This window comes from Passer domesticus, chromosome 19, assembly GCF_036417665.1.
Source record: "Passer domesticus isolate bPasDom1 chromosome 19, bPasDom1.hap1, whole genome shotgun sequence".
NCBI lineage: Eukaryota > Metazoa > Chordata > Aves > Passeriformes > Passeridae > Passer > Passer domesticus.
This window is the reverse complement of record NC_087492.1, coordinates 4,643,105-4,670,566: the sequence shown is the minus strand read 5'-3', so window position 1 is coordinate 4,670,566 and position 27,462 is coordinate 4,643,105. Positions and strand designations below refer to the sequence as shown.

Here is a 27,462-nt window from a genome sequence, read left to right as displayed (position 1 = left end):
GACAGCCTGGACCACAGGGGATGGGGAGATGCTGCCTCAGGGACAAGGCTCTGTCTGATGCAGATCTGCTGGGGGGGGTCAGGACCTGCTGCCCCACAGTGCTGCTGGTCACTCTGGTGAGCTGCAAGCTCCCTTGAGATCAGAGCCCAAGAGGGAAGCTCCAGGGTTGCACAATAAGCTCATGGAGAGATTCCCACAGCTGAGCAGAGACTGTGGGGACAGGGCAGGAGGGAGCTATCCTGGTACTGTGCTTGCTCACAGCAGGAACTGGAGGGACTGAGCCAACAAAAGGAGCCTTCTGAAGAACAGGACCATCCCTGTCATGACACTGGGAAGAACCTAAACACGCCCCACATGCCAGCTTGAAAACCTCCAGCACCTTCTCCAGAACAGGACAAAGATCCAGGTCTCCCACCTTACAGAGACAACTCTTGCCTGGGGATCTGCTGTCCCCTGCTCAGCTGGGACAAGGAGGGTGCTGAGAACAGCACTGCTCTGGGCTTCTCTGAGCCTTCTGACTTTCAGTTCCCATGGGACAGAGAGAAGGTGCTGTCCCTGCTCAGGGTGACATCCCTCTGGCTCTGAGTGGCCGGCCCCAGCACAGGGAGGGGAGCCAGAGGGAGCCTGGGCAGCACCAGGCCACCCAGCCTCCCGTTCCCAACGCCTCTGCTCCTCTCTCCTGTTTCCCTGGCCTTTCCAACTGCAAGATTAAACAGAAGAAAGGAGTCAACCTGCAGAGCAGCTGGCAGGGCCCTTAAACACACACACGGAGCCTGGAGTGAAGCAAGGCCTACAGGAACAAGCAAGGGCAGAAAAACAAGAGTTGAATTCCTTAATCACATCAGGATGTGAGAGGCAGGGGAGGGACGGGGCGCCAATGTCAGCTCTTCCTGTACGTGTGCTGGAGGCTGGAGCTCAGGCCTCTGCTCAACGAGCTCCACGGCTATAAACTTGATCCTGAAGCTGAACCCTGACACCCCCTCGCCCACCTCCTCTCCCGGGGCCGTGGTGCTGCACGTTATTAAAGCTGCCCCCACCCTGGGTATGAAAAAAGCAGCATCTGGAACTCATAGCGGCGTGCGAGATAGAGGCGGGCGGGCCGGGCTGGCAGGAAAGGGCACGAGCGAAGCACACTCAGGAGACAAGGGCTGTGCACCATTTGCCCCCCCGCCTCCCCCCATAAAATGCACACGCAGCTAGGCCAGCTATAAATAGCGGGAGCTGCAGGGCAGGCAGAGGCTGGGCCCCACAGGGGTGATTCTTCCTTCACCGAGGCGCGCTCTTCCCGCACGGTACCTGATCTTCCAGTTGTTTTCCCTCTTGGCTTCCCATTTCCTTTCCCATGGCGTCTGGGACGGGTGCCACTGACACATATTTTCCACCCTTGAATGCCAGCAAAGGCTCTTCTTGTCCACAAAGGGCTTCCAGGAAATACTTCAGAACTGTGACCCTCTTGCAGTCGGCTGCAATAACCTACGGGGTGAGGACGAGGGGGTTGGGGAGAGGGAAAGGAAAACAAAGTCAGTGCAAAGGGGAGCGGATGAGTAACGACCAGGGGGAAATGTTTGGGAGAGAAGACCCAGTGAGATGCAGGCAGCACCACAGGGATGTGAGGGGTGCCCCTTTTCTAAATGGCTGGAAGGGGTTTGCCTTGCTTCGTAGTCCCCAGGGAAAAGGAGGCAGGCAGAGTCAGGACATCCAGCACTGATCCTGTCCTGCCTCCTCTGAGCCCTCCAGGGCTGCAGGACTCCCAGGGCACAGCCAGCCCCCTGCCCAGCCCCAGCAAATAGAGGAAAATCCTGCTGAAGCATGACAGATCAATGATGTGGCCTATTCCTCTGCTTCCTTTTGGCTTCATTGCTGCATTTCCTCCTAAGAGCTGTGGAGGGATGCAGGTGTGAGAGTGAGAGGGTGGGGGCATTTGAGAAAACCTGAGCCCCATCTCACCTCCAGCCCGACCCCATCCCACGGGCCCATCTCACAGACCAACTGGGGAGCCCTGCTGGGGAGGCTGGGACGGATCTGGCCTGAAGGAAACTCAATAGCTTGGGTAATTATCCAATTTATGAGGCTCTCAAATGGAGTTTCCAGAGCAGGGGAGCCCGGTGCCTCCACAGCCCTGTCCCACGCGGCACAGCCTCAGCCGGCACCTCTGCCACGCCTGGCCTTGGCTCAGCCCTCGTCCCCTTGCAGCAGGGCTCTGCACCTGCACAGCTCTCCCCTGGTGCTTCCTGCTGACTGGTGTCACCCCCAGGGAGCTGCAGATTTATAGGGAGAAAGTCAGCAAATGAGATTAGAAGTGCTACACACTACAGACACAAAGTCTGTGCTGACGCCTGAGTTTCCCCTGCCCCAAACCACCCTGGGTTTGCTGTGCTCGTAGACCAAAGCAGTCCCAGAGACCCCCATCCCAAAAGGGTCTCTGCAGGCTGCCAGGACTGGGATTCTGAAGCTGAGGAGAGGGCTGGGTGCCAGGGACATACAGCATGTGATGCCAGGCCTGGTCCTGGTGTGGTGGACATCAGCTTGTGCCCGGTGGGGACGTGCCACGGTGAGCCAGGGCTGGCAGTGGCACCAACCCTGCTGCACCAGGCTGCTGTGAGAGGAAACTTCTGCTCTTCCACAGCACTGCCAGTTTCCTCTCTGCAGGCTAATTTTAACCACCGTGTCGCTGCCGTGCGTGTCAAAAACCTGACCCTCCCCTGACCTCCAACCTTCCACCTCGGCTACTGCCGGAGCGAGCCACCCTCGTGCACCCGCAGCTGGGGCTGCCTCTGTTGGTAGGTGTCCCCTGAAATCCTTCTGTCCCCCTGGACCTGCATGGGAGGAGAAGCCCTGTCCTCCCACAGAGGCAGCTGCTGCTGCAGGGAGGTGGTGTGAGCAGGGTGATCACAAGAATTAGTATTTTGAGGACCAACAGATTCATAACCCCTGATTCTGCAGCTATAAAATATGTCCTGTGGTACCAAGGGGAGCAAAGGACAAGGTGACACAAGCTCAGCAGCTCCAGGAGCTGCTGGGGACCCTCCTTCCCAGCCTTTTGCTGCTTGTGACATCCAGCCAGGAGAAATCCCTGCATGTGTCACCACAGGAACATTCCCAACCTCCTGGCTCTCCTTTAGGAACGATTGTGTGCAGGGGAAAGTCCAAAGGAAAGAGAACACGAGCGAAGTGGGAATGGCTGTCATGGGAAACATCCCTCCTGAGAGTTCCTGAGAGCTCTGGGCTGCAGCTGAGGGGAAGTGGTGGAAACCTCACCACTGGCTTCACCCCCAGCTCCATGGGCTAATGCCACAGAGACCCAGCCTGACTCACATGAGGTAACTTCTGCCCAGGGATTTTCCAGTCTGGGTATCTGCAGTTCTGTTGTGCCCAGGCTGCTGGGCAAGCAGAGTGCCCACCACCACCAGCCAGGTGCCAGGGGATGCCAGGATGGGCCAAGAACAGCAGCAGCAGGGAAGGGGATGTAGAAACTGCCTGTATAGGTGGGGAAGAGATGGATGCCCCACGCTGACCCCATTCCTGAAGGATTTCTCAAGACACCTCCAGAAATAAAAGCCACATCCATGAGGTTTTCAGGAGAGGCTGAGTGTTGGCACAGTTGCAGTGCAGCCATTGCTCCACAAAGGCTTAAATCGGAGCCTCTTGGATCAGGAATGATTGGGCAAAATGCAGAAGAGCTCCCTTCACCCTTGGCTGGGGCTGGGGCAAGGGCAGGTGGGATCACTCCTTCCTTCCCTGAAGAAGAAACCAGTAGGAAACACCAGATTTCCTGCCAAGCCAGCACAGCACATGCTTAAATCCAGCTCATCTGCTGGGGGGAAAAGAGCCCAACCAAAGGCCCATGACATAATGCCACAGCAACTCGTCTCATGAACACATTTTTCCAGCCCACATGAATGAAAAACAGGGAAGGAGCAAATGCTCTGCACATCCCCGTCACGTGCAGCCCCGCTCGGGGAGGACGCGGCACAGCCCCGGGCTGCCGGCAGCCGGGCTGGGAAAGAAGTGACCCGTGACTGGCACCCAGGGCTCTCTGGAACGGCAGAGAGGGACCTTGCGTGCCGCCGAGCAACCCGCCTGGCTCAGAAACTTCCTGTTTCAAGGTGGAAATGTGAGTGGCAGCGCCGGGATAACCGCGATGGTGAAGGTGCTCGCTGGTGCACATGGCAACGCCAGCGGGGCGTGGTGGGGACACCAGGAGCTGTGCCCACCTTCCCGAAGGAATGGCAGTGTGAAATGACACTGACACGGTGGGGATGTTTCTGGTGATGTGGCAGCAGACACCTCAGCCCCAGCAGGGACCAGAGCCCTTCCCCCTCTGTGCAGTGTGACAGCAGGAACCGAAAGCCTGGCTCCGAGTCACTGCTGGGTATGAAAATAGGCCTGACACGAACGCAGCCGCTCTCAAAGGAAAACCGAAAACGAGAATTGCTGAAGTGGTCTGGTGCCCCCGTCCGTGACCCGGGCTCAGTTCCCCAGAGCCACCCCAGAGCCCCTCGCCACCGCGGTGCCTCTCGGGGACACGTGGCTGGGGGCCAGGCGTGGGACTGAGGTGGCTTCGGCTGCAGCAGCCCTGATTGCCAGCCTGACCTCATATTTCCAATCTCCTGCTCCATCAGACAGGCTCACCACCAGCTCCAGCACCAGCCACCCACTGGGGGCCGGCGGCTGCTTGGCCACGCTGCCGAGGCTCATTAGCCAACTGCTAATTCATGGGTCACACATTAACATACTGATCATTGAGTAAGACACAGCGGGACACACATTAACACGCACTAACTGCCTGTTGAGACCCACAGGGCTGCGCATTAGCTGTACCAGCTGTTGTGTTCTCAAAGCCACTCTGCAGTGCCAGTGCCACCAGGACCTCACGAGTGTCACCTCCTGCCAGCAGTCAGTGAGGTTCCCCAGTCTAACCATGGGTAGCCAGATCTAATGAAGCTGAGCCCCTCTATGGTCTCAGCTGTATTTCCCCCCACTGATAAAACAGGCAGAAGGGAAAAGCTTCCCAGAGCACAAAGAGTGGAGGGCAAAGGACTCCCACACCACGGCACCACATGTCCTCCACAAGATTTAAGGCGAGGGAAAGGTTTGCTGTGCGAGCTGTGAGCTCTGTGCCTGAGGGGACACCTGCGGCTGGTGCTGGCGGGGTGACACCAGCAGAAAGCAGGCGGGCTCTCGTTGGGCCAGAGCAGCGCCTCTGCCCCCGGGCCGGCCCCGCTGCTCCGCACGCGGCTCTCCCGCAGCTCCGAAAGCGCTGTCACACCCTCCGCCGCCTTCAATCAACTTTTACAACTTGTTAATTTTACACAGCGTCCTAAAGAGCAAACAACTGGGAGGCAGGAATGCAGATTGCTCCAGCTAGTCCAAAGAGCCTGCGGCAGCCCAGCCAGCTGGCCAGGGGAGCCCTGCTCGGCCGCGGGGACATGCCACATCCCGGGGGACACGGTCTGGAGGGGCTGCCCCACGCCAGCTCCGGCCATGCCACACCGGAGGCAATGCTGGAGGTGTGTGCAGGGATCCTGGCAGCCTCTCCCTCGGCAAAACCTGCGGCTCCACAAGGAAACAGGAGGCAGCAGCTCTGGAGAAGCGATTGCTCAGAGGACAGGCTCTGCATTCCTGTGTGCGAGGGGGAGACACCAGCACATCCTGACAGCTGGATTCAGAAGGGGAAAAGGACATGAGAAGTTTGAGTCATAGCGTGGAGAGATCCCATCCCAGATTCGGAGATGGGAACGGGATAGGACAGGGACCCAGAGCCAAGCTCCAGCACGATCCAGAGTGGGGATAACGCTGCTTTCGCCACATCATTTTAAACATGTCTTAGCTGGAGGAGCTGAGCCCAAGTGAGCCCCAAACAATCTAAACCACGCAGCGACTGCACTGCCCAGCTGAAACGTTTGCACTGACCCTGCAAAACATCCAGGCAGGCCATGGCTCAGTGCCTCCCTGTGCCCTGGGCTGCCTCCTCCCATCCCTGGGGAGCCAGCTCGGAGGAGGAGCACAAAGGAAAGCGCCTGCCTCCTTCGGTCTCGGCCCTTCTGGCTTTGAATCTCACAGGCTTGCACAGAAGCTGGGCTGGGTTCAACCCTGGACTCATCACAGCCCAGCTCCTCTGGGCTCGTTCCCCACCCCCCTTGCCCTGCCCAGCCCCAAATACAGCTGGAGGGGTTTGGTTCCTGCCTAGGGAGGCCCAAGGTGTCCATCCCAGCTGGGCAGAGGCACTCACAGCTGGGTGTAACCCTGGTTTCGGCAGCTGAAAGCTGCCTGCAGGCACAGGTCCCTCTGAGCAGCTTTTAATTTTAACTAATCCCACAAGCAGGCTCTGTGGACATGGTTCCCATGTGTGAGACCTGAGAGAGCAAATGTGGCTGCAGCAGGGACCAAACCAAGGCACCTCTGGCTTGGATGGATCTCACTGCTGGATCCTGTGCACCAACCAGACAGCACATCTGGGGAAAGGATCTGCCACATCCATGCCAGGTGCTCCATCACAGAGAGGAGCATGAGAACACACCCAAGGAAGACAGAGAAGTCCAGAAGAACCATTCCAGTTGCTCTTCCCCGTGGCCACAGCTGGAGAACCACTCTCCAAAGAGAAAGTGTGGCCATGCCTTATCCCAAAGTCTCTCCCAGCATCCTGAGCCTCACTCAGGCACAGCTCCAGCCTCTGCACTGGGGCACAGAGTCTCAGACGAGTCATCACAGCAGATGTGCCGTGGCCTGGCAAACACCTCTGTCTTTCCAGCTTTAAAGGCCACACAGCTCAGCCAGGACTGGCCTTTGAAGCTGGAAAGCAGCACGGAAAGGGATCCAGCTGCCCACCATCCCCAGGGCTTGCTGGGCTTGCCTCATCCAGTGCAGTGATGCAGAGAATACAATGGGTGACATAAAGGTGCAAAGTGATGGGGTCAGTTTTTGGGGTCAGAGACCTGAAGAAGCCCTGAGTAGCCTGCACAGATCCCTGCCAAGGTTCTGGTACCTGTCACTGCTGGCAGCTGTGGGACATCAGGGTGAGACTCAGTGACGTGGGGGAAGCTGTGAGCAGCTCTGGGGCTTGGAGCCAAAACACCTCTGAGGGTCCTGCAGGAACCTTTAGTTAATTTTGTGGAAGAGTCAACATCAAAGCCAAAGCAGATGTTCCAGATGAAAAACCATCCTCCAGATCCACCTAAAGTTCCTGTGCCCAGGATGGCCTGGAGAGCTGACACAGCCCAGCCCAGGACCAACAGCTTCCCTGGAGCTAGAGCCTGGAGAGGAAAGTTCCTGCCGGATTCCAAACCAAGCTTTTGGCTTTCACTGATGCTTGGAAAGACTTGCCCTAATGTCTTACTCACCTGTTAAATGTGCTAAAGAACTTCATTGTCAGATCCAGGGAGCAGCAGCATTTGCAGCACGGAGCAGTTGGCTCCAGGCTGCATCCAGCACCTCGCAGGCAGGAGGTGGCTCTTCAGCTTGTTTAATTTTACCCCCACCAGAGCAGTCCCAGGGCAGATGATGGGATACAGGAAGCTTCCAGTGAGTGATGGGGATGTTTCATCTGGTTTGTGAGTGTCTGATTCTCCTCATGTCCTCAGGCACTGGTGCCAACAGCTCAGCAGAGGCTGTGGGCTCCTCCACAGAGCAAAATGGTGCCTCCAGTAAGTTACTGCAGGAATTTTTGAAGGAATTTTTCACTGGAGAAAGAATTTGCTTCCATCCACCACGGCCACATGTGCTGATCCCCACAGCAGTGACACAGCCAGGGCATTTCTGCTCTTCAAGGTGAAGCCTTGAGCCCAGGACCACACATTTAAATTGTCTGTCATGTGAACAAGGGGCTAAAAAATCACAGCTGTGAAAGAGGCAGATGACTCCTGGAGAAAGAGTGACTCACACGCAGGGACTCCCTGATACAGTCACCTCAGTGCCTTCCTGTCTCCCAGCCCAGCTCCCAGCACATCCCCAAACTTCCCAAGGAAAGAAAGAGAAAAACTCAGGCCACGAGTAAAGCCAAGTCCACAGGAGCCTGCTCTGCTCCTCCCTTGCAAATCCTACTGGAACACGAACCAGGGAAGACAAATCCCTGAAATCCTGCCCCTAACCCGTGGTCCCAGGCTGGGGAAGGAGGAAGACAAGCTCCTTATCCTCAGCAAAGCCAACATGGCACCACTGACAGCTTCCACAGGGCACGGCCGCTCTCCCTGCCGCAGGAGCCTCCAGTCTTTTCCTTTTCGGGGACTGGGGGAATTTATTTCCTCTGCCATTTCGGAGGATGCCTGCCTTGCCAGAGATTGTTTTGCAGAGTTCAGACAGATAAGAAAGTGGTTAGCAGGCTCTTCGGTGGAGGAAGGGAGGATTGCTTAGTAAGGGAAAGGCGACCGCTCTGCTCTCAGCAGCCGCACGCTGCCCTTCCTCTGAGGCCACCGCTCCAGAGGCGCTGGGGACACGGCAGGGCCACCCCCACACCTCTCCACCCCGGGGGTTTTTTGGGTGCATCTGCTCATGGGGCCACACTGGTGACCAGAGACTGTGTTGCTGTGCCAGGACTGGGATCTGTCTCTCCTGGAATTTGGGAAATGCGGCTGATGAATGTTCAATCCAACATTGCAAATCTCAGGGTGCTCTTGCGACAGTGCCCTGAGACAGAGCCCTTTCTGCAGGATGTGTGGAGGGAAAAAAAAGGGGCAGGAGCCCAGAGCAGGCTGCCCCATGCTGTGGGGACACTGCTGTGGTTATCTGGCACCCTCCCTGCTCTGGAATGCGTCTCTGGAGCAGTGGCAGGAGGGAGCTGGCTCTGCTGGGGGCTCACAAAGAGCAAACCCTGAAGATTCACCAACAGCACAAACTCTTTCCCAAGGATTCCCCATGGAGACAATGAGAAACTCCCCAATGATTTCACCCACTGAGTAACTCAGAGATTCCTGTCCCACAGGACAAAGCAGCAGTGTCACAGAGAGCTGTGACAGTGGGAAGGTGGGTGGTGGAAGGAAAAGCAGGACAACACAGGAACGGGGAAGCAGGGCTGGCAATCTATAACATAAAAATAGCATAAAAAAGGTGCAAACCAGAGCTCACCCTGACAGCCCCCACCTGCCCAGCCTGCACCACCCATCTCTTGCCCTTCCAGTGTCACCTCTGCTTCAGGCAGAGAGGCAAGAGCTGGAATATTCTGCCTGGTCCTGGCAGAGCTGGCTGGGAAGCCATTTCTGTGAGTTTACACAGCTTATACATTCTCCATGCAGTTCCTGGCTGCCTTCCATCGCAGATGAGAGTTTTATGTCGAATTTTAAGTTTGACCACAAATATTTAAACTTCCTTGGACCACAAATGCTGTATCTTCTTTGTGGTTTAGTTGGCACCAAATGAGTATTTACAGATCCCTATATGTCTGTCTGTCATTTAAATATCTCACGGAGGTGCCAAAGGCTTCCAAAGTAGAGGGGCTCCTCCAGCAGACCCCTGATTTCCCCCTCTCTGCCCTTCCTTACCCAGCACAGGCAAGGGAGAGGTGCAGGCACTGGCCAAGCCCTTGCAGAGGGCACAGCTGCTCTGGCCTGAGCATTTCATACTTGCACTCTATTAAGTTTTCTTTCCAGAGAATGTCATCTGAGATCCCACCGTAACTTCCACAGTTCCCTGCCCTGGTGGATACTTGAACTGGGATGAAAGCGTTTGGAATTTTCTCCTCTTCTTTTAGGAAACTGAGTCTACAGGAGACTGTTTTAATGAGAACCACTAAAACCTCCTAAAGCAGCAAAGCTCCCACCTGGCCACTGCTCGCAGCCTCCCCAGAGGGTTTTCACTTCCTCAAACACCAGCAATTCTCAGCGGGTGATAATCCCAACCTGCTGAACTGGGATCCCTCTCTAGGTAAACTGGTCAGAGTGGTTAGTGCCAGTGGCACAACGGTACTGAATTCAGGCAAGGCTGTTTGGCCAGGACAATGCAGCCAAAGAAATACCACAAAAGATCCCTCCTAAGCATTCAGTGCCAAAGGAATTTGGTGTTGCTGTTACGTGGAGCTGGATGTGGAGCAGAGAGCTGAGGGTCCTCGAGCTGACACCCAACAACAGCCCAAAATCTGAGTTAAAGTGCAGGCACTGGCTTGAGTCAAGGTGTGTGTGTATTTCATTTCCTTCAGACTTTTCAGTCTAGGACACAAACTGGATGCTCATCCCACCAGTTTTAGGGGAACTTTGGAACACAGAGATGATGCTCCTGCAACGCTGCTTTTCCCACCCCAGGGATCCACAGCACCAGCACTTGGGGAGCTCTCCCACAACTCCCACCACCCCTTGGGGGACACAAAACAACAGCATGCCCAGGGCAAAAGCTCCATCACTGCCCACATCAGAGGAAACAGATACCTGAGTCAGAGCCATGGGATGAGAAACCTCTGCTCCACAAACCAGAAGCCAGACGGAGCAACGTCAGTGCCGAGCTGCCCCGGTGCTGCTCGCACGCCTCACCAGCCCTGGATGCTGCTGGGAAGCTCAGGGCACTCTGCCTCTCCTCAGCTTTGCAAGGGGAAGGAGAAGCAGCTTTGCTTTGAACTCACAAAGCCCTGGTGAAAGGGCAGCTCACGGGGCTGCCATGTGCAGGGAGGAGCTCCTCCGACTGCTCTGTCGGGGCCAGCGTTGAATTCCCTTGAAAACAGAGGGTGGGGATACAGCAGGCAATGGAATAACACCAGAAAAATGCCACCACAGCTTGGCTGGCTGCAACACCACAGCCCCAGAGATATTACCAACACTGGCATTTCCCCCCGCCGCAAGAACCGTGCTGGCAGCACGCTCCGGCCCGGGGCAGGGCGGAGAGCAGCTCACACCATTTCCAGCAGCCACTTCAGGGAGGGACAAACGCTCTATTCTGCTTTACAGTGAAATGCTGCCACTTAGGGGACTCCCGATGACGTTCTTGTGCCTGAGAGCCCATGTCCTCTTCCAGGAGGGGCTGCTCCAAGCAGGACATGCTCCCTTAGCCTAGCAGAGAGGTGATTTTCAGCACTGGCCGTGAGCTCTGGCCCACGGAGATCCTACTCTGTTTTAAGGAAGCTGCAACCACAGCTCTGCTACTTATACCCAATACTCAGCTTTTCTGGCAAATGATTAATGGCCTGAGTCTTGTAGTTGCTTGCTTCCAGCTGGGCCAAGAGTTGCAAACACACCTAGGGAAGGGAAGGAGGAATTGGAACGTTGGCTCGGTGGGGAAAGGAAAGCTATTCGCTGTGTCTTTGTTTTCGGGAGAGCTCCTCCTCCCGGGAGTGGGATGCTGAGTGCAAGCAGGGCCCCTGCCCCGAAACGGAGGAGCTGAAGCAGAACAATAGGGTGGGGACTCTGGATGGGTCCCGACAAGTGGGGTGGGCTGGAGCGGGGGCACCAGTCCATACTTTTGACTTCATTCACACTTACAGCTGCATTAGAGACATTTCCTGAAAGCACAGTAGGAAGAGAGGGGTATTCACTCACTCCACCCTCCATCTAACACCATCCTCGCGATCCAGCCGCGCACCGAGAGCCAATTCTGGCCTCTGGCAGAGCTGCAGGCCAGACATTACAAGTGCTGGTGTGAGCAGCACAGGTCCCCACCCGATGAGCAGCAAGCAGACTTGGAGCACAAAGGAGGGGTGCAGCAGCCAGCAAAAAATAATAATAAAAAAAAAATCAACGCAGGGAAACGCAGAGCATTGTCCAAGGTGGAGAAGAAGGTGTCAAGAGTGAAATTTGGCTTCAGCACAAGGAAGGGTGCAGCCCTGTGGTGACATCAGATGAAAGGAGGGCAGCGAACGCCACACTGCACAGGGGCCTTGGGGCAGGAGCTGAGGCACAGGGCTGCCACCCGGGGTGAGCACACGGCTGTGTCCCCAGCACGTCACCTCCCGGCCGTGCCACGAGCTGCAGCAGGAGCAGGGGCTGGGAATGGTGTGGTGAGAGCCCTGGGCCTGACTCACCCGGCCCGGGAGCCTGCGCGGCATCGGCAGCCTGCATGTGGAGCCTGAAAAACAACTTTTTTTCCCCCTCTTTTCTAAAAAACAAAAAGCCAGACGCCCTCTTGCAGATCTGGAGTTACTCAGGCTGACTCACAGCAAGGCTCTCCTGGCTCTGCTGGCAGTGCCTGCAGGTACCTGGAGTGGGCTGAGCAGGCTGTGCTGGTGGTACCCACGGTGTCACACACCTGGAGCTGTGGCACTTCCCTGACTGCTGTCACAACAGCCTGCTGCAGCCAAGCTAATTATTTTCAGCTTCAAACTTCAACCATTTTTGGTGAATCCCCGAATGCAAAAAAAAAAACCAAAACCCAAATAAATGAAGACTATAATTTTTTTTTTTTGTAAATGGGAAAAGTATTTCTTTCATTCTCCCATAATACGAATCCAACAAACAGGAAAAACATGAACCCAAACCAAAGCTCAGACATCACATCTGGGGAGAGACCAAGCATGGAAAATTTTAATCCAAAGGTTAATGTTTGGGAAGCTCCGAGTGTGTGAAAAGAGGGGTTAGATGGGTGCTGCTCGAACAGTTATTGCCGCCAAGTGGCGGCTTTCAAACGGTGCCTGCCTGCCCCAGCCCAGGCACTCGGGGTCAGGAGCTAAAATAGAAAACAACTGAAATCACTGGAAGCAAACAAACACTCAGATCAGATGCTGGAAAAGCCAAGTGAGGAAGGAGCCAGCAGCAAGAAATGCAACTCGAGCCCTGTGACTGGGAACGGCCTCCTGACTCGCCCTGGGTGAATCGCACCAAAGCACATGGTGCTGGTGGCCCTTGTGACCCTCTCCTGCTCCCCCACCCCTCCTGTGCCACCTCCAAGGCCACTCGACAGCCCTGTGACACTCCTGTCCCAACTGTCACCTCCATCTCCTTTGCTCACCACTCTGCAGGGTGACACTCTAGTGGTTGTCACACCTTGGGGCTTTTTCCACCCCACTTTTCTCACCAGAACTATCATTTCCTGCCCAAGGACAGAGCACCCAACTCTTCCCCTTCCCCCTTCACCCCACCCCAGCAGAAACACCTCCCTGTACCTGCCCAGAGCAGCATCTCTGCTTCTCTCCTGCTCATTCCAGCCCTGCACCTCGAGCTGCTGGGCTCCTGCATCACCAATCCTGCAGAAACACCTCCCTGTACCTGCCCAGAGCAGCATCTCTGCTTCTCTCCTGCTCATTCCAGCCCTGCACCTCGAGCTGCTGGGCTCCTGCACCCCAAATCCTGCAGCAGCTCTGCCCTCTGAGCATCTCATGCCCCCATTTTCCCCACATCCTGCCTCCAAAATGCCTTTGTCTTCATCTTCTGCATTAGATTATGCCCTTTCCAGACTGCTCCTTCCAGCCACTAGAAACCTCTCATCCCCAAAGCTCCAACAGAATAGCATCCTAATTGCCTTTGTTAGGGATGGGGCCATGCCTGTAAAACTGCCACGGCTGCTGCAGGCCGGCTCGGCACTAACAATAGCTTAAAAAGCTCCAGGAGATCAGCGAGGAGCCCTCCCACACTAAAGCAAACACAAAGGGAAGGGACCATATGGCTGCAAAGGCGGTGTCAGGTGGGTCGGAGCCGCCCCCGGGGCTCCCCGGGGGTGGGAAGGGAAGGCACGGCCCCGGCAGGCGTGAGAGCATCCGGCAGAGCATCCCGGAGGCTTCCTGGGAGCAGCCAGGGCAGAGCTGCTCCCCGGGACTGCAGGCAGGCTCCAAGGAGCTGCAGCACCCGTGGGATGGGCTCTGCACTTGCCAGAAGGGCTGGGATGATTCTCTCCCAGCTCCTGCCCAGGCAGCTGCTCCTGGAGCCGTGCAAGGTTTGATTTTAGGCACATCCTTGAGAAAGAAAATGAGTGTGACCTGCTGCAGAGCAACCCCAAAGAGCTGGGGTGTCATACATTGCTGCCCCCACGGTGGTGGTGCTGACCAGAGAAGAGTAAGGATGGATGATGGAGTTCAGCTCCTAATATTTTAATTTTGAGGATGCTCAAGGTGTCAGGCTGCTAGAGGACACACAGACACTGGCCAGAGAGGAGGAGAAGGGTTCAGCTCCTAATATTCTAATTTTGAGGCTGCTCAAGGTGTCAGGCTGCTAGGGGACACACAGACACTGGCCACAGAGGAGGAGAATACGAACTGTCAGCTGTTAGCAGAGAATCTCTGCAAAAAAGGTGGGAAAAACATGAACTAGTGCACAAAAATGGAAATGATTCTTTAACAAACTGTTGGGTAAGGTAAACCCAGCTTGGGAGCAGTGCCTTGCTTGGCTGAGCTCAAAATCCAGGCACCTCTCACTCCCTGACCACACTCTGCAGGTAAAAACCTAAATCTGCTGACAACTAACTGCAGGAAGAGGGAGATAAAAATGAAAAGGAAACAGAAGCGAGGCTGAGGGAAAACACCAGGAACCTCTGTAGATACTGAATGTCTCTCTAAGCTTAGCCCAGAAAAAAGGCTCTAAAAGCACATGCAAAGCACCTCTGCCTGGGCAGGGGAAGGGAATGGAGATGCCAAGGGAAGACCCCGAGGAGCAGCTGGAGGGGAATTGTGGCAGGGCTCACCTGCAAAGGCAGGGGAAGTGTGTGCTGAGAAACGTGAGCAGCCCAGGCTGGCAAAGGCCTGGCTCAGGAGGGGCTCCCTCAGGGTCTGTGCTCAGGGAAGCATGTGCTAGCACGCTCACAGGAGTCCCAGCACAGGCCAGGCAGGCGTGCTCCAGCTGCCCGTGGACCATCACTCCTGCTCCTCATCCCGCCAGCCAAGGGGGAAAATGTAATCAGAGCAATTTCTATTAGCAAGAATATAAAGACTTGGAAGCTCTGGGCTGTCTCTTGACAGCTAATTAATTACCAGGTAGCATCCCATTGAAGCTGCCAACACAGCACACACAAGTTCCAGCATGATTTAAGGAGAGGGATGAACTTTACAATAAACTCTAGAATTTTACTTCATCTCCCGCCACCATCTGAGATCCTGGGGGAACAGGAAGGGGTGGCAAGAGGCAAAGTCTGAAGCCATCTGGGATCATCATTAACTCCTTCACTCGTGGCCTCTGAAACAAAAATGCCGACTTTGCTGTGAGCAGCAGCTTCCAGCCAGATGAGCTCCTTGGATACTCCATTTCTTAACTGCCCTCTGCCAGTTTCTGCCATTCCCAGAAGGAGGACACAAAGGGACAAAGGCTATTTGGGCTGCAGAGGCTGTCAGGGAGAGCAGTGGAAGCTGCTACCCGTTGTGATGTGTTGAGCTTTGTCAGGACATCTCATATAAAAAAAGAAAAAAAAAAAGGTAACAACAAGCTAGAGTTGAAGATCAGGATGTGTGATCTGTCAGAGAGCTGGGCTTGGGCAACCAGGACCAAAAATCTCAGAATGGTTTGGGTTGGAAGGGACCCTGAAGTTCCAACCCCTCTGCAACTGAACACTCCCATGATTCATTACAAACCTCATGGCAGCACTGTGAGGTCTGAACGAGGAGACAACACATGAAATCTGAGGATATTTAGGGGCAGTCATCCCAACATAATATTTCTCAGGGCTCTAGAGCCACAGGGAAAGATAGGAGAGGCTCTTCAGTGTGGCACAAATGGCCTGAACTACCCAGTTTTGTCTGCACCCAGGGTGGTATAAAATTGACCATCAGCAGCACCTTGATCAGCACAAGGGGACAGCGCTATGTCTGAGGATTGCTTTAGGGAGCTTTTTTACATGTATCAACTCTCCCACCACTTGAGAAAACCCAGGCAGCTTTTGGGAGCAGAAGCCTCCATCTCCCTGCTCCAGGCCACAGCTCTACTGGTGGCCACACATTTCAGCACAGCCACAGGTCATCTTGCTCAGGTGCAAATGTTTTGGGCTAAGCCAAAACATTTCTTTTCTTTTTTCGACTTACTTGATGTAAGTCCAAAAAGTGAGATGACATCAAAGAGCAGATCCCCTCCAGAAACACACGGGGACTTTACCTCGTTAGTACAAACACGGTTCCCCTGCAGACTTCCTGGGAACAGCTGAAGCAGCAGCGCACTTCAAAAACCAGCCTGCACATCACAGGGCTTGGGGAGGAGCTCAGTGCTGGCTCAGGATTGTTGTCAACCCTTTCAAAGCCCACGCAGGATCACACACAAGAATTGTCACAGCCCTGGGGGGAACAACTTTCTCTTTGTCCCCAGGATATGTCCCAGGATAAAGGCAATGGCAGGGCAGGAGCTGTCACAGGGAGCAATCAGGGAGGGCGCAAAGCCTGATGTGAAGGAGAGAAAGAGAAGACTTAGAGGACGGATTTACCCCTGCTGGGACTGGTCAGTGACTGTTTCCCATGAGCTAACAAGAGGAATGAGTGTCCCTTCAGGATTTCAAACCCGTGCCAAGAGCTCATCTTTCTCTGAGGGATGGCAACTGCCAGCAGTTCTGTCCCTGCTGCAGTCCCCAGCTCGGATCTGCTGCTGGCTGGGGTCTGAGGTCACTTCCAGAGGGACACAGGAGACCTGCAGGAGCCCAGGCTGAGCCGTGGCATGGAGTGACAATCAGGAGATATGCTGCTTCCTGGAAGAGTTGGAACTGATGTGCAAATAATGGCAGAAAAATGCGGGGCAAGGGAGGGTTAGCGAGAGATTAGTCTGGGGCACACTCTGGGAGATACACAATGTTAAGTATGAGGGCAAAGGAAATGAAAACTGGAAACTCAAACATAGTCAAGAATCCAATCCCAGCCTGGGCAGGAAGTTTACACTCTGCTTCTAAATATACATGTTTTTAAATCAACAAGCTTTCTTGTTCCTCAGCTCTACTGTACATCCACACGGGAGAACGAACCGGATGGAGGCACTGCCAAGCTCTCCTGGCGAGGTGTCCTGTCCACAAGGGACAAGGCAGGGCTGACACACGCCCCTGCCATGCCCCAGCAGGGAAGCAAAGGCTTCCCTGCTCCTGAAGATGCTCTGGGAGAGCACAATTCCCAGCTCCAAGCTGGCTGCTCAGCTCCAAGCTAGCAGTGCCTTGCAGGCAGACTGTCCTGGGCTCTCCAAGTGCCTGTGGACCATGAGGAGAGGGACACTGTGAGCAGGGCTCAGCTGTGGTTCCTCCCTGCTCTCTTCTCTGGCCATTGCATTCATGCTCAGCAGCCGGATAGTCACAGATTTTTTTTTAATTTGATATAATTATCTCCTAGAAATTACTGTACACAGCCTCTTGGGATCTAAAGCAATTAAGTGAAGATAAATTTCTTTCATGGAGCAAGCTGTCAAAGGATGAAGCAATTTCATTCCCCATTTGAAGTGGAAGCTTTGGGTCATGCATGGTTTATTTGAAACAATGCCATCACCTAAAGCTGCTGATCTTATCTGTCTCTCTCTGTCTCTCCATTTCAAACTGCTGAAGATGTGCAGCGTGGCACTGCCTGAAGTGATGACATCTGGCACCAGGCCAGCTACAGAAACAAGCTGCTCCTCCCCGAGCCCGAGTGCAAGAGGCCAAACATTCCTATTAAAAAGGGGGAAACCGAGGTGAAATCTGGGAAGAGCTGCAAAGTGGGAATCCTGCCTGAGGGAACAAGCTCTGGGAGGAGCGAGGTGCCAGCAGAAAGGGGTGGCACTGCCCAAGACAGGATGGGGCATCTCTGAGGGGTAGTGCTGCCAGGCTTCCTCTTCCTCACCAGGCTGCCCTGAAGCCATGTAAATCAGGCTTCCAGGATTTCATCACAAGGAGGAACAGCCCATGCCCTTCAGTCTGTATGAGGAGAGACACGGCAGGGTGGAAATTATATCCCATTAGCACACGCGTGCTAAGTCTCTCAGAATTTCCAGCAAATTCTCTCCTGTCCTCACACTTCACCATGCCAAGATGTTTCACTTTGCACAAAAAAAACCCACAAAAAAAAAATGAACTCGTTTAAATAAACCATTCTCCAAAGTGGTGGATTTTATCCTGGAAAGGGGAGGATGTTGTGGAGCAAAGCGTGGCTGTGGTGAGGGCTCTGCTACCTGCACAGGGTCAGAGATTCCAGAGATTCCCAGGAAGAAAGGCATGTTTAGCAGGTATTCCATACTTCCCAAATGAGACCTGGAGGATCTCTCCTTCCCCACATCAGGACAGTCACTAACTCAAGTCCCAGGGAAATTGGTGAGGATGCCCATGTCTAAATGGAAGTTTTATTTATGAGTGTGAAAACGGGCAAGTACTGAGCAAATTCGGCTCCCACGGCCTGGACTGACGAGAGCATTTCATCCACGAGGCTTCAGCAAAGCTCAGATCACTGCTGATTAAATCTTTACTCATTAAAACTAAAAAAAGTTACTGGTACTAGAGGGAGCTAATAATAAAAACTGGCAAGGGGTGCAAGTTCCAGAAGCATCTGGGTGACTTAAGAGCACAAAAATGATCTCCAGAGGTGACCTCAGCACCAGACATGTGGCACGTCACCTCGGCTGGGAGGTCACTGTATGAGCTCCAGAAATGCACAGCAGCAGGCACGTCCCTGACACACCCTGGGGAGCTGCTCCAGGGCCACTTTTCCATGGGAATCACACGTGGAACAGGTACCAGGTGAAGTGACACAGCTCTGGAAGGACGCAGCAAACATTCCTTCAATCACACGTGGAACTGGTATCAGGTGAAGTGACACAGCTCTGGAAGGATGTAGCAAACTCTGTCTTTTTCTGTGTGTGGATATAAATCTCTTTCCTTCCCTAATAATGGCTGCTGTAATAAACATCACATCGTTTATGCTTCAGATAAATACGGAACCAGAATGTAAATCTGCTCTGCTGTTCACAGAGCAGGCAGGCAGTGACTCCTCAGAAAACACATTTGTCTTCATACTGAGAGCTTGTGTTTATATGTGCATCTACCTATTCCAAGCACAATGAAGTTTTGGGAAAGTTTAAAAAAATAAATCAATGAAATGACTACAAATAAGAACCATAGTTGTCACTATTCAGAATATATAAACATATAGACAAATATTTGTTACATATGGTGGAGAAAATGCTTTATGTAAAATGCTGTATGTAAAAAGTTAAGGCAAATTTTGTTAATTTAAATAAATTATGGCTTTTACCTTATGTTTAAGGAAATATATGCAAATATGTTATGGGGGAAAATGCATTAAATTATCTGCTGGATTAAATATCCAACATTTTTCACGTCCCACCACAGACACAGCCAGGCCAGCAGCAGTCAAGCTGCTCATGTGGGGTCTGTGTTTGGGAAGAATTTGAATGCTTCCCAATGAACCTTCCCTTAGTACCCCCCTGTCTTCCTAAGGGACACGGGTGGCCTGGGGCTGAGGCACTGGCCTGAAATCCTGGGTATCAGGGGTTTGTTCTCATCCTGAAGCCAAGGCTTCCTGTGGGACCAGCTCGGTCCCTCAGCCCTGTGTACCTCTGCTGCCAATCCCTAACAAGGAAATTGCTTTTCCTTCTGTCACAACGTGTTGTGGAGATACGTTCATTAATGCCTGGGAAGCGCTTTGACTTCAATGACTTTGAGAAAAAAAAAATCAATAAATAAGATTATGGTGGTGTCTTCTTCTCTCTGGGGTTTGGAATGTGTCAGCAGGAGGGCACTGAGGGTGACAGCTCTGTCCTGCCACGGGAGCTGGGCTCTCCAACCTCGCCCAGCCCCAGCCCAGCGCTGGCAAACGGATTTGGCATCCACAAAAACAACACAGGCTTCAGCTGGGAGCAGAAACGTGGGGAGCAGACTCCAAGCTCAATGACAGAGGTCACCTTCCGTCTCCCATAGAGACAGAGTAGATCCCCATCTGTTATTTGGGCTGACCACTCCCTGCATTCCACCCCGTCCACTTCTTTGGCAAGCTGTGCAGGACGTGGATCTTTCTTATTCAGGATAACAATGAGGAGTTATTAATTGGGTCTTTTTTAGGGTTTCCTGAGGTCCTTCCCATAGCTGCCTTGGTGGAGACCACAGCCGTCCTCGCCTTCAGATGGGATTTAAGCATTTCAGTTGGGCAGAGACAAAACAGTGCCATAAAAGAGGGTCCCTCTAAAGCTGAGCCATGGGCAGAGGCCAAGAGTCAGGTCAAGGACTGAGTTTAGTACCAGAAAGAAGAGTCTGAGCAATGGCAGCTTATCCAGCTGGCAAAGTCGAGGCAAAGATGCAACCCTGAGTCCCAAGGACCTCTCATGTGATGCAAAGCACCACAATAACCTGAGCAGCACAAAGATTGTCTCAGGCCATGCTTCATGCCCAGGGACAGCTCAGCCAGCCAAAGCAGCCTTTCCATTTCCTCAGAGTTTCTCTGGGTAGCAATAAGAGATGGCTCATTGGGAGGGGATCCAGCATTAATGGTGTTTTAATGAGGCCTTTCAATACACTTATAGACTAATCAGCAAATTCCACGAGGTCTGGGCTCCAATATGTCATTCCAAGTACACTAAAGCTGTGGCAATACCTCTGCACAGGCAGAGCTGTGCACTCTCTGGGCCTGATGCCCTGCCAAGAGGTGACAGGTTTTGTGCTATCTGGGTGCTGGGCAGCAGAAACAAGGCCATTTCCCACTGCAAAATCCCAAGGGAAGTGAAGGGTGCACACAGAGTGCTCCAAGGAGGTGCTGCACATGGTCTGACTCTCCTTTCCTAGGTCACTCCACTATTCCCAAGGTCAGCGAGTTTCTTGAATAGGACATTTCCCGTTTCCCAAGAATCTGTGCTGAACCCCTGGAAGCAGCTTTTAGGACAGAAGGACAAAAACTTTTTAGTAAGTTTAGGACAAAAGGACTACACACAAGTAAGTTTCCCATCTCATGACACAAACCTGGCCTGACCACGGCACAAGTGAGGACGCTGGACAATGAGCGTCATCTGATCCGCATGGAAAGATCCAACCCCAGGCGTGGGACAGGGCTGATTTATCCTGTCAGTCTCTGCCTCGAGCTGATGATCCCATCCACTTCCAGAAAACACTTTAAAAGAGCCTTCAGCTGACAGCAGAGCCAAGCTGTGCAGGGCTGGCTGAGCACCCGACACGTGCTGGGGCACGTGCACAGCTCACACCCTGATTCACTTGGAGCTCACACTGTGGTTGAAGCTCCCTGTCCAAGATGAGCCTGGAGGAGAGGCAGAGGTGCATCCAAGGCTGGGGAGGAAGGCATGGAAACATCACAAGCCACTTGAGAAAACTCCCCACGCGCTGTGGTAGCACTCCTTCCCTCCCCAAGCCAGGAAAGAGGCATTTCAGGGACAGGGAAGGTTGTTTCCACCAGCTGCTGGTTCTTCCCCCCCCGCAGGAGATGGGGCTGCCTGGAAGGCAGCACCCTCTACTTCCCTGCAAGCTGTGCCCAGACCACAAAGCCACTCTGCCTCTCACTGACACAGAGGGTGAAGAGAACATGTGCAACTGGATCTTAACACGTTGGCAGGTGGTTCCTCACCTCGCAGTGCGACTGCAGTTCCCACACACAGCCCTCAGCCCCGGGCAAAGCAGCAGGACCCCGGCTCTGCACGGGGGGAGCTGCTGTTAGACCTGCTCCTCCTCACCACCCTGCCTGCCCAGGGCTAGGGGATGACCTGTTCACACTTGGCTGTGGCAAAGGGGCTGCAGGGCTTTGAGCTCCTGCTGCCCCAGAGCAGTTTCACAGCCCGATGCCACGGCCGCGCGTCAGCAGCCCCGAGCACGCGGCACGGCCGGGCCAGAGGATGTGAAAAGCTCCTATGCCCCAGAGACTGCAGTGCACAGGATACGGCCTGGATTAAAATCTGGTCAGCAGAGGTCTTAAAATGTCAGTGTAAACAGGAGGGCAGTGCTGGCGGGGCTGCAGGGAAGCTTGCTTGGGCTTATGCTGCTTAACAATAGGTTCAGTGACCTGGACAAAGAAAACCTCTCCTGATAAAGCCAGCAGATTAGACACTGACTCAAACCCTCCCGAGGTTTCAAGAGAGCAGCTCAGAAACAGGCAAAAACTTGGGATTGCTCATTACCACAGTTAATGCCAAATTGTGCCTGCAGGAAGGAGCAAAGGCTGCAGGACACTGGGAGTGTCCATGGGTATAGAGGACAGTGGGACAGCACAGTGTCACCTCCTCCTGAGGAATAACATGTGCAGCCTGGACAGTCACAGCTCAAACACACCAGGAGAGCAGCTCAGGGGATCCAAACCATGCCCCAGACTGTCCTGCCTCTCACTCCATCTATTCAGCTTATAAAAAACAGGATGGGATCTGGGGGGACTTTGGATACATTTACATACGAGAGTTAGAGCAGCACCCCATGACTTCCCAACCTACAGCAAAATTCAATTATTGGAAACTGAGACAAAACAAATTTTGCTGGGAAATAATGCATGTTTTTAACAGCAACTGAAACTGGGCCTGGTGACAATTTGCTGAGGATCCTGAAGGGTTCTCAGCCTTCCAGAATCGAGGGTTTGTGCTTTCTACAAGACCTGCTGTTGGAAATTTCCTTGTGGTTTCATGAGGCAGAAAAAACCAGTGGAGATGGCCACAGCTTCCCCAGCTGGCCAGCATCCGGGGCTCTCCCAGGCTGGATCCCCCATTTCCAGAACTGACACACACCACCCTGGGCTCCTCTTTGAAGAGGGGGTTTCTGACCTGTACATTCTTCCCAGAAGTTCCCTGATGTTCAAAGCACCTTGCTGACAGACAGGCAGGTGTGCCTGTGACAGTGACCACCTCCCCAAAGCCAGCGTGGGGGCGGAGGGGAGGGGGTGGCCCCCCAAACACAGCCCTGGGCAAGGCACGGGGGAGGGCTCCCAGCCCAGCTGTGACATTTCCTTTCACCTATACCTGTACAGCTGTTTCCTACAGGGCTGCAGCCTCGAGTGAGATGTGTGAGGCTTCTGTAGGTGCTTGGGAACAAGATGGAACAGAAACGCTTCACACCTGGCCCCAAAATTACAGCACGCTGGCAGGTGGCCAACATAAACTGGCAGAGTACCAGTTGCAATGGACATCAATTAAGCAGCCTGTCATCCTCAGACTGCAGGCTTTGCTTTTTGCGATCTGCATCGCTCCTTAAGCCTTCAGCAGCACCAGCACTGGAGTTTTCCAGATGGGATCATTTCCCGCAGATTCCACTCGCTAGATTTATTGCATTTTTTTTCCCTTTTTTTAACCCACCCCCCCCTTCAAGAGGCTGAACTATTATTCCACATTGCAGATTTCTCCAGTGTTGGATTCAGCCTCCCTGTGCTGTGCTAGTGCTTGTTTGCCATCAGCTCACTTCACCTTCAGCTGCAGAAACTCAATTTTAGGAATATCCTCAGAACTCTCCTGGCTTAAAAAGTGATTAAAAACTGAGGCCAAACAATAAGTGAACAGGACTCCTCTCTGGAAGATACCCTGCACAACCCTAGGAGATGTTGTAGGAGTCACTGGACAGAACTTGTGCCTGTTGCTACAATGCTGCATTTAAAACAGCACAACAGACACCAGCATTGCCTCCTCTGCCACCCAGACCTGGGGTGAGCCTGGCACTTCCCACTGAGCTAAAGGCACCTGGCAAAGGCAGAGAGAGGCTCCCACGGTGCCCACACAGGCCCTGGCACTCATGGCTCAAGGTGATGCCAAGGACAGCTGAGGAGTTCAAAGCAGGTGATATTCCCCACACTACCTTCATGGTGGCATAAAATCCAGCCTCTCCTCCATCACCCCGTGACATCATCTTCCAACATGGCCCATAATTTAGTTTAATTGCCTTTTACAATCCAAAGGCACCACATGAAAGGGAAGGTCGAGGCTGGGATGGAGTTCACATACTGGTCAGAAAATGTAAACATCTCTAACTCTGCTGCCTCGGGGCTGCCAGCTCCTGCCAAGTCCCAGCTCCGAGCAGGGCTGCCCGTGGCAGGGATCTTTCCCTGCTTGTTTGGAAACCAAGGCAGGCAGGAATGGAAGGAGTTTTTCAAGGATGACTCCTCATTGGACTCTCCTACTTGGGGCTCCGATCTCTGCTCACAGTTTCCCTTTTCCTCCCTGGACCAAACTCCAAGCTGGAAGCTCTCGCTCTCATGGGCTGAGAGCATTTGCCTGCCAGCTGGAGGGAGATGCTCCAAGGCTATGGAATGGGAATATGGAAAGGATGCTGAGAAAACAAGTTGCATTTGCTCACTGGGGTTTTCTCTCTGCTTACAAAGAGTTTGTGCTCTCAGAGCTCTGGTCTTGTTACCTTTTCTCTGATGCCTTGCAAAAAGTCCTCCCAAAATCACAACAGTGTGGCCACTCCAAGGTGGATTTAATCCCTGGCATTCCAGGAGTCATTAGGTCTCAGAAAGGACAAAAATTCTGGTGTTTAGAGGCATGACAAAGCCCAGTCACTCCAACAGCTACTCCTCCTGGGCTTTTAAACCTGGGGCTCCCTTTCCAAGAAGCATGAGACATGACTACAGGCTGCCAAGAGATCTCTGAGAGTCTTAGGAAGACTGAAATACCATAAATAAGTGAAGTGAATAACAAGACAAGACTAATTTTAGCCCAAGTCTAAATAATAATTAGCTCCTAAACAGCTAATCCAAAGGCTACTGCCCAATCTTGAGCATGTTGGGGCAACTAGAGAGAGGGTCACATTTGAACTATCCACCTGGGCTGGACAGTGCAGAGGGAGGAGACTTGGGATTTCTAAGGAGAATAAAGCTTGGGATTTAGGCTATCTGCACTGACAGGTGAGTGAAACAAGGAACAGCACCAAGTGTGGGAAGCTCACTGGCCACCCCAGAGCTGGAGGAGCCACGCAATACCCAGCTTGTAGGTCTGGCAGTAAAATATTGCTAATTAATTTTCAGAGCCTCGCGTTTTAGGGCTTTCATTTGCCTGGTGAGGTGAGACAGGGTTGAGACCAGTTGAGTGGTGAGTATCTGAGACAGTCCACTCCACACATGAGCATGCACATGAGGGAAAGGAAAAAAAGTGCCTTTCTGTTTGAGAGGAGGGAACCACGGTGACTGGCCCTATAAGCACATGTATTAATCATGCACCGTCTGGTTTTAATCCACACACTGCTGATCCTGCGTCTCACTGTATTGTTATCAGGGGAAGGAGTATTTCTCCTCAATCTTATTCACCAGCCAAAAGCCTGAAAATGCAAAAAACACATTTGTGAAGTGCCTTCCCAAGGACCCTGGGCCCCGGACCTGGTGAGCTGGGGCTGCTGCCTTTTTATTGGCGTTTAAAAACCTTTTATTAACGTGTGTCAGGGCTGGGGGAGGAGAGACAGGCTCGGGTTTCAGGACCCCCCATGCAGAGAGGTTTATTGTGGGAAGGGACATTAACACTTTCTCCTCCACATCTGCCCATGGCTGGGGCATGTGGCAGAGGGTGTGCTGGAGGAACAGACCTGGGGGATGCACATGCTGAGCCCATGAAGAGCTTGCAGGGATGTGGGCAATCCATGCCTGCAGAGAGGAGAACCTCCCTGCTCTGCTCCACATCAGGGATATCTGCAGCTCTCTTCCAGCTTTGCCACAAGCTCCATGGGGTCACTGCAGAGCAGAATGCTCCTGAGACATCCAGTGAGAGCTAAGGAATCCAGGACGTGCCCCAGGTTCCAGGGCTGCACCCACGCACCATCACCAGGACTCTCTTTAACCTCAACACGACCCAAGTGTTTTCCATTACCAGCACCACGACTCCACAGCTGCCACCTTCCCGACCTTAACTCAGCCATGCTGCTGCTCCCTGCTCTTGCCTGGGGTCCAAGGCTGGGTGAGGGAGGTCCTGGCAGTGTCTCCTGGGGCTGCAGAGGCTGCAGACACAGCTGACAGCTCAGGCACCAGGCTGCATAGTTTGCTGCTGACTGGTACGGTCGGTGGTGTTCCATCACACAAGCTGCAGTGGAGATGTGCCCAACACACACACCCAGGAAAACAAAACTCTGAGCTCTGCTCACCCCAGAGCCAGCTTTTGTTGGTTACAGCTCCAATGACAGTGCAAGAGACGATGGGAAGCTCTAAGTGTCCCACTGGCTCCAGCAGGAATTCGAACGCGCGGCTTCATGGCAGCGAACGGAGTCAGAACGTTTTCACTCAAAATAAGAGCCAGGCCAAATGCTCAAAAACTTACTGAGGAACTCTGGCTGAATTCTGCACTCCATCTGCTAAATGGGACGTGGAGAACAAAAAGGAGTGGGAAGCACAGTGCTTGTCCTATGCAGCTTACAAAACAACCACCCTCTTGGTAGAGCAAAGAGCCCAACACCATTTTAAGCCCAATTCCTTTTGGTTCTGCCTTTCAACAGATTCTTTTCCTCTGAAATGTTACGAATTAATTAAGAAGCTAGAGGGTAAAAAAATTGGGAAAGATTTTGGAGCATCAGCAAGCAAGGTGAGATATCCTTGTAGTAAAAGCCAACAGCCTCTTTCCAGTCATGCAAGTGGTAGAAAAAGGACCCAGAGTCACTCTGGCACACCAGAACCCACAAGATATTCACATTGTGCCATATAAAGAGCAGTACATTCTCATTGCCTCTCCAGCAAAGAATTTGGGCTGAAAACTGGGCCAAGACTGAGAACACAACAGAAAGAAATTTGGTGCAAAAAATAACTCCTGCTAAAAAGCAATGAAAAATCAGTATGGGAAAAAAAATCAGTGCCAGAGAGTTGCTCCGCTGCCATTGCCTGCTGGAGGCTCAGGGACACAGATCCCAAAATTCCACCATGCTCAGCACAGACCTTCCATGCAAACAGCCCAGAGAAGCATCCCACAGGCTCAGGATGGTTGGGGTTGGAATGGATCTTAAAGACCATCCAGCTCCAACCCCTTGCCATGGACCGGGACATCTCCTACTAATTGGAGCAGGCTGCTCCAAGCCCTGTCCAGCCTGGCCTTGAACTGATGAACTGCCAGGAGCTGGATTCACCTGGGCCCTGCATGGGAGGGCAAGGAGCAGATGGTGGAGTGGAGATGGCACACAAATTTAAGTTGGGCTGGGGGGGTTCTTTGCTAAAAAGTGCCTTTTTGTATTTTGCTCACAGTCACTCCCATGTGGATTTGTGCCTCAGGTCTGGCTGGCTCTGCAGTGACTTCTGCAGCCCAAAAGTCCTGCAGAGCCCAACAATTCCTCCATTAATGCTGCAGAGGAATAACATTTGTGGAACAGGGCAGTCACTTGACTGCACTGACGCAGCTGCCACTGCAGTCTCTTTCTAGAGCATTTCCAAATGGCAGAAAATGGGGTAGGATCACCCAAAGAGGTCACTTTGCCTCCTGTTCCAAGGTGTTTACCTCAACCCAAGCTGTATTTCAGAGAGTCACTCAGCTTGCTTTTAAAATCTCCAAGGCTGGAGAGTTCCTCAAGACTCACTAAGGAGGCTGCTTTCAAGTGCTGACTACCCAAAGGTATGAAACCTTTCCTGAAATTTCTTAATTTATTTTGCTACAATTTCTGCCTGTTCCTTCCTATGCTTTTCAGCATGAAGCTGGAGGACACCTTGTTCTCCTCTCTGCCTTTTCTCTGAATTTCCTTTAGACTAAAAAGCCTCAGTTCACCCAGGCTCTTCTTGGAAATCAGGCTTTCGAGCTCTCTTTGCTAACTCAC

The 27,462-nt window shown here is 53.1% G+C and overlaps 1 protein-coding gene across 5 annotated transcripts in view; it reads right to left on the bottom strand.

The window, feature by feature from the left end:
* SMG6 (SMG6 nonsense mediated mRNA decay factor) overlaps positions 1–27,462 on the bottom strand; it is a 107,173-nt gene that overhangs the window by 15,913 nt on the left and 63,798 nt on the right. For all 5 annotated transcript variants that reach the window (XM_064394800.1, XM_064394801.1, XM_064394802.1 and 2 more), the window contains exon 14: positions 1,297–1,473. In XM_064394800.1, the coding sequence (XP_064250870.1) occupies positions 1,297–1,473 (177 nt within the window). The remainder of the gene's footprint in view (positions 1–1,296; positions 1,474–27,462) is intronic.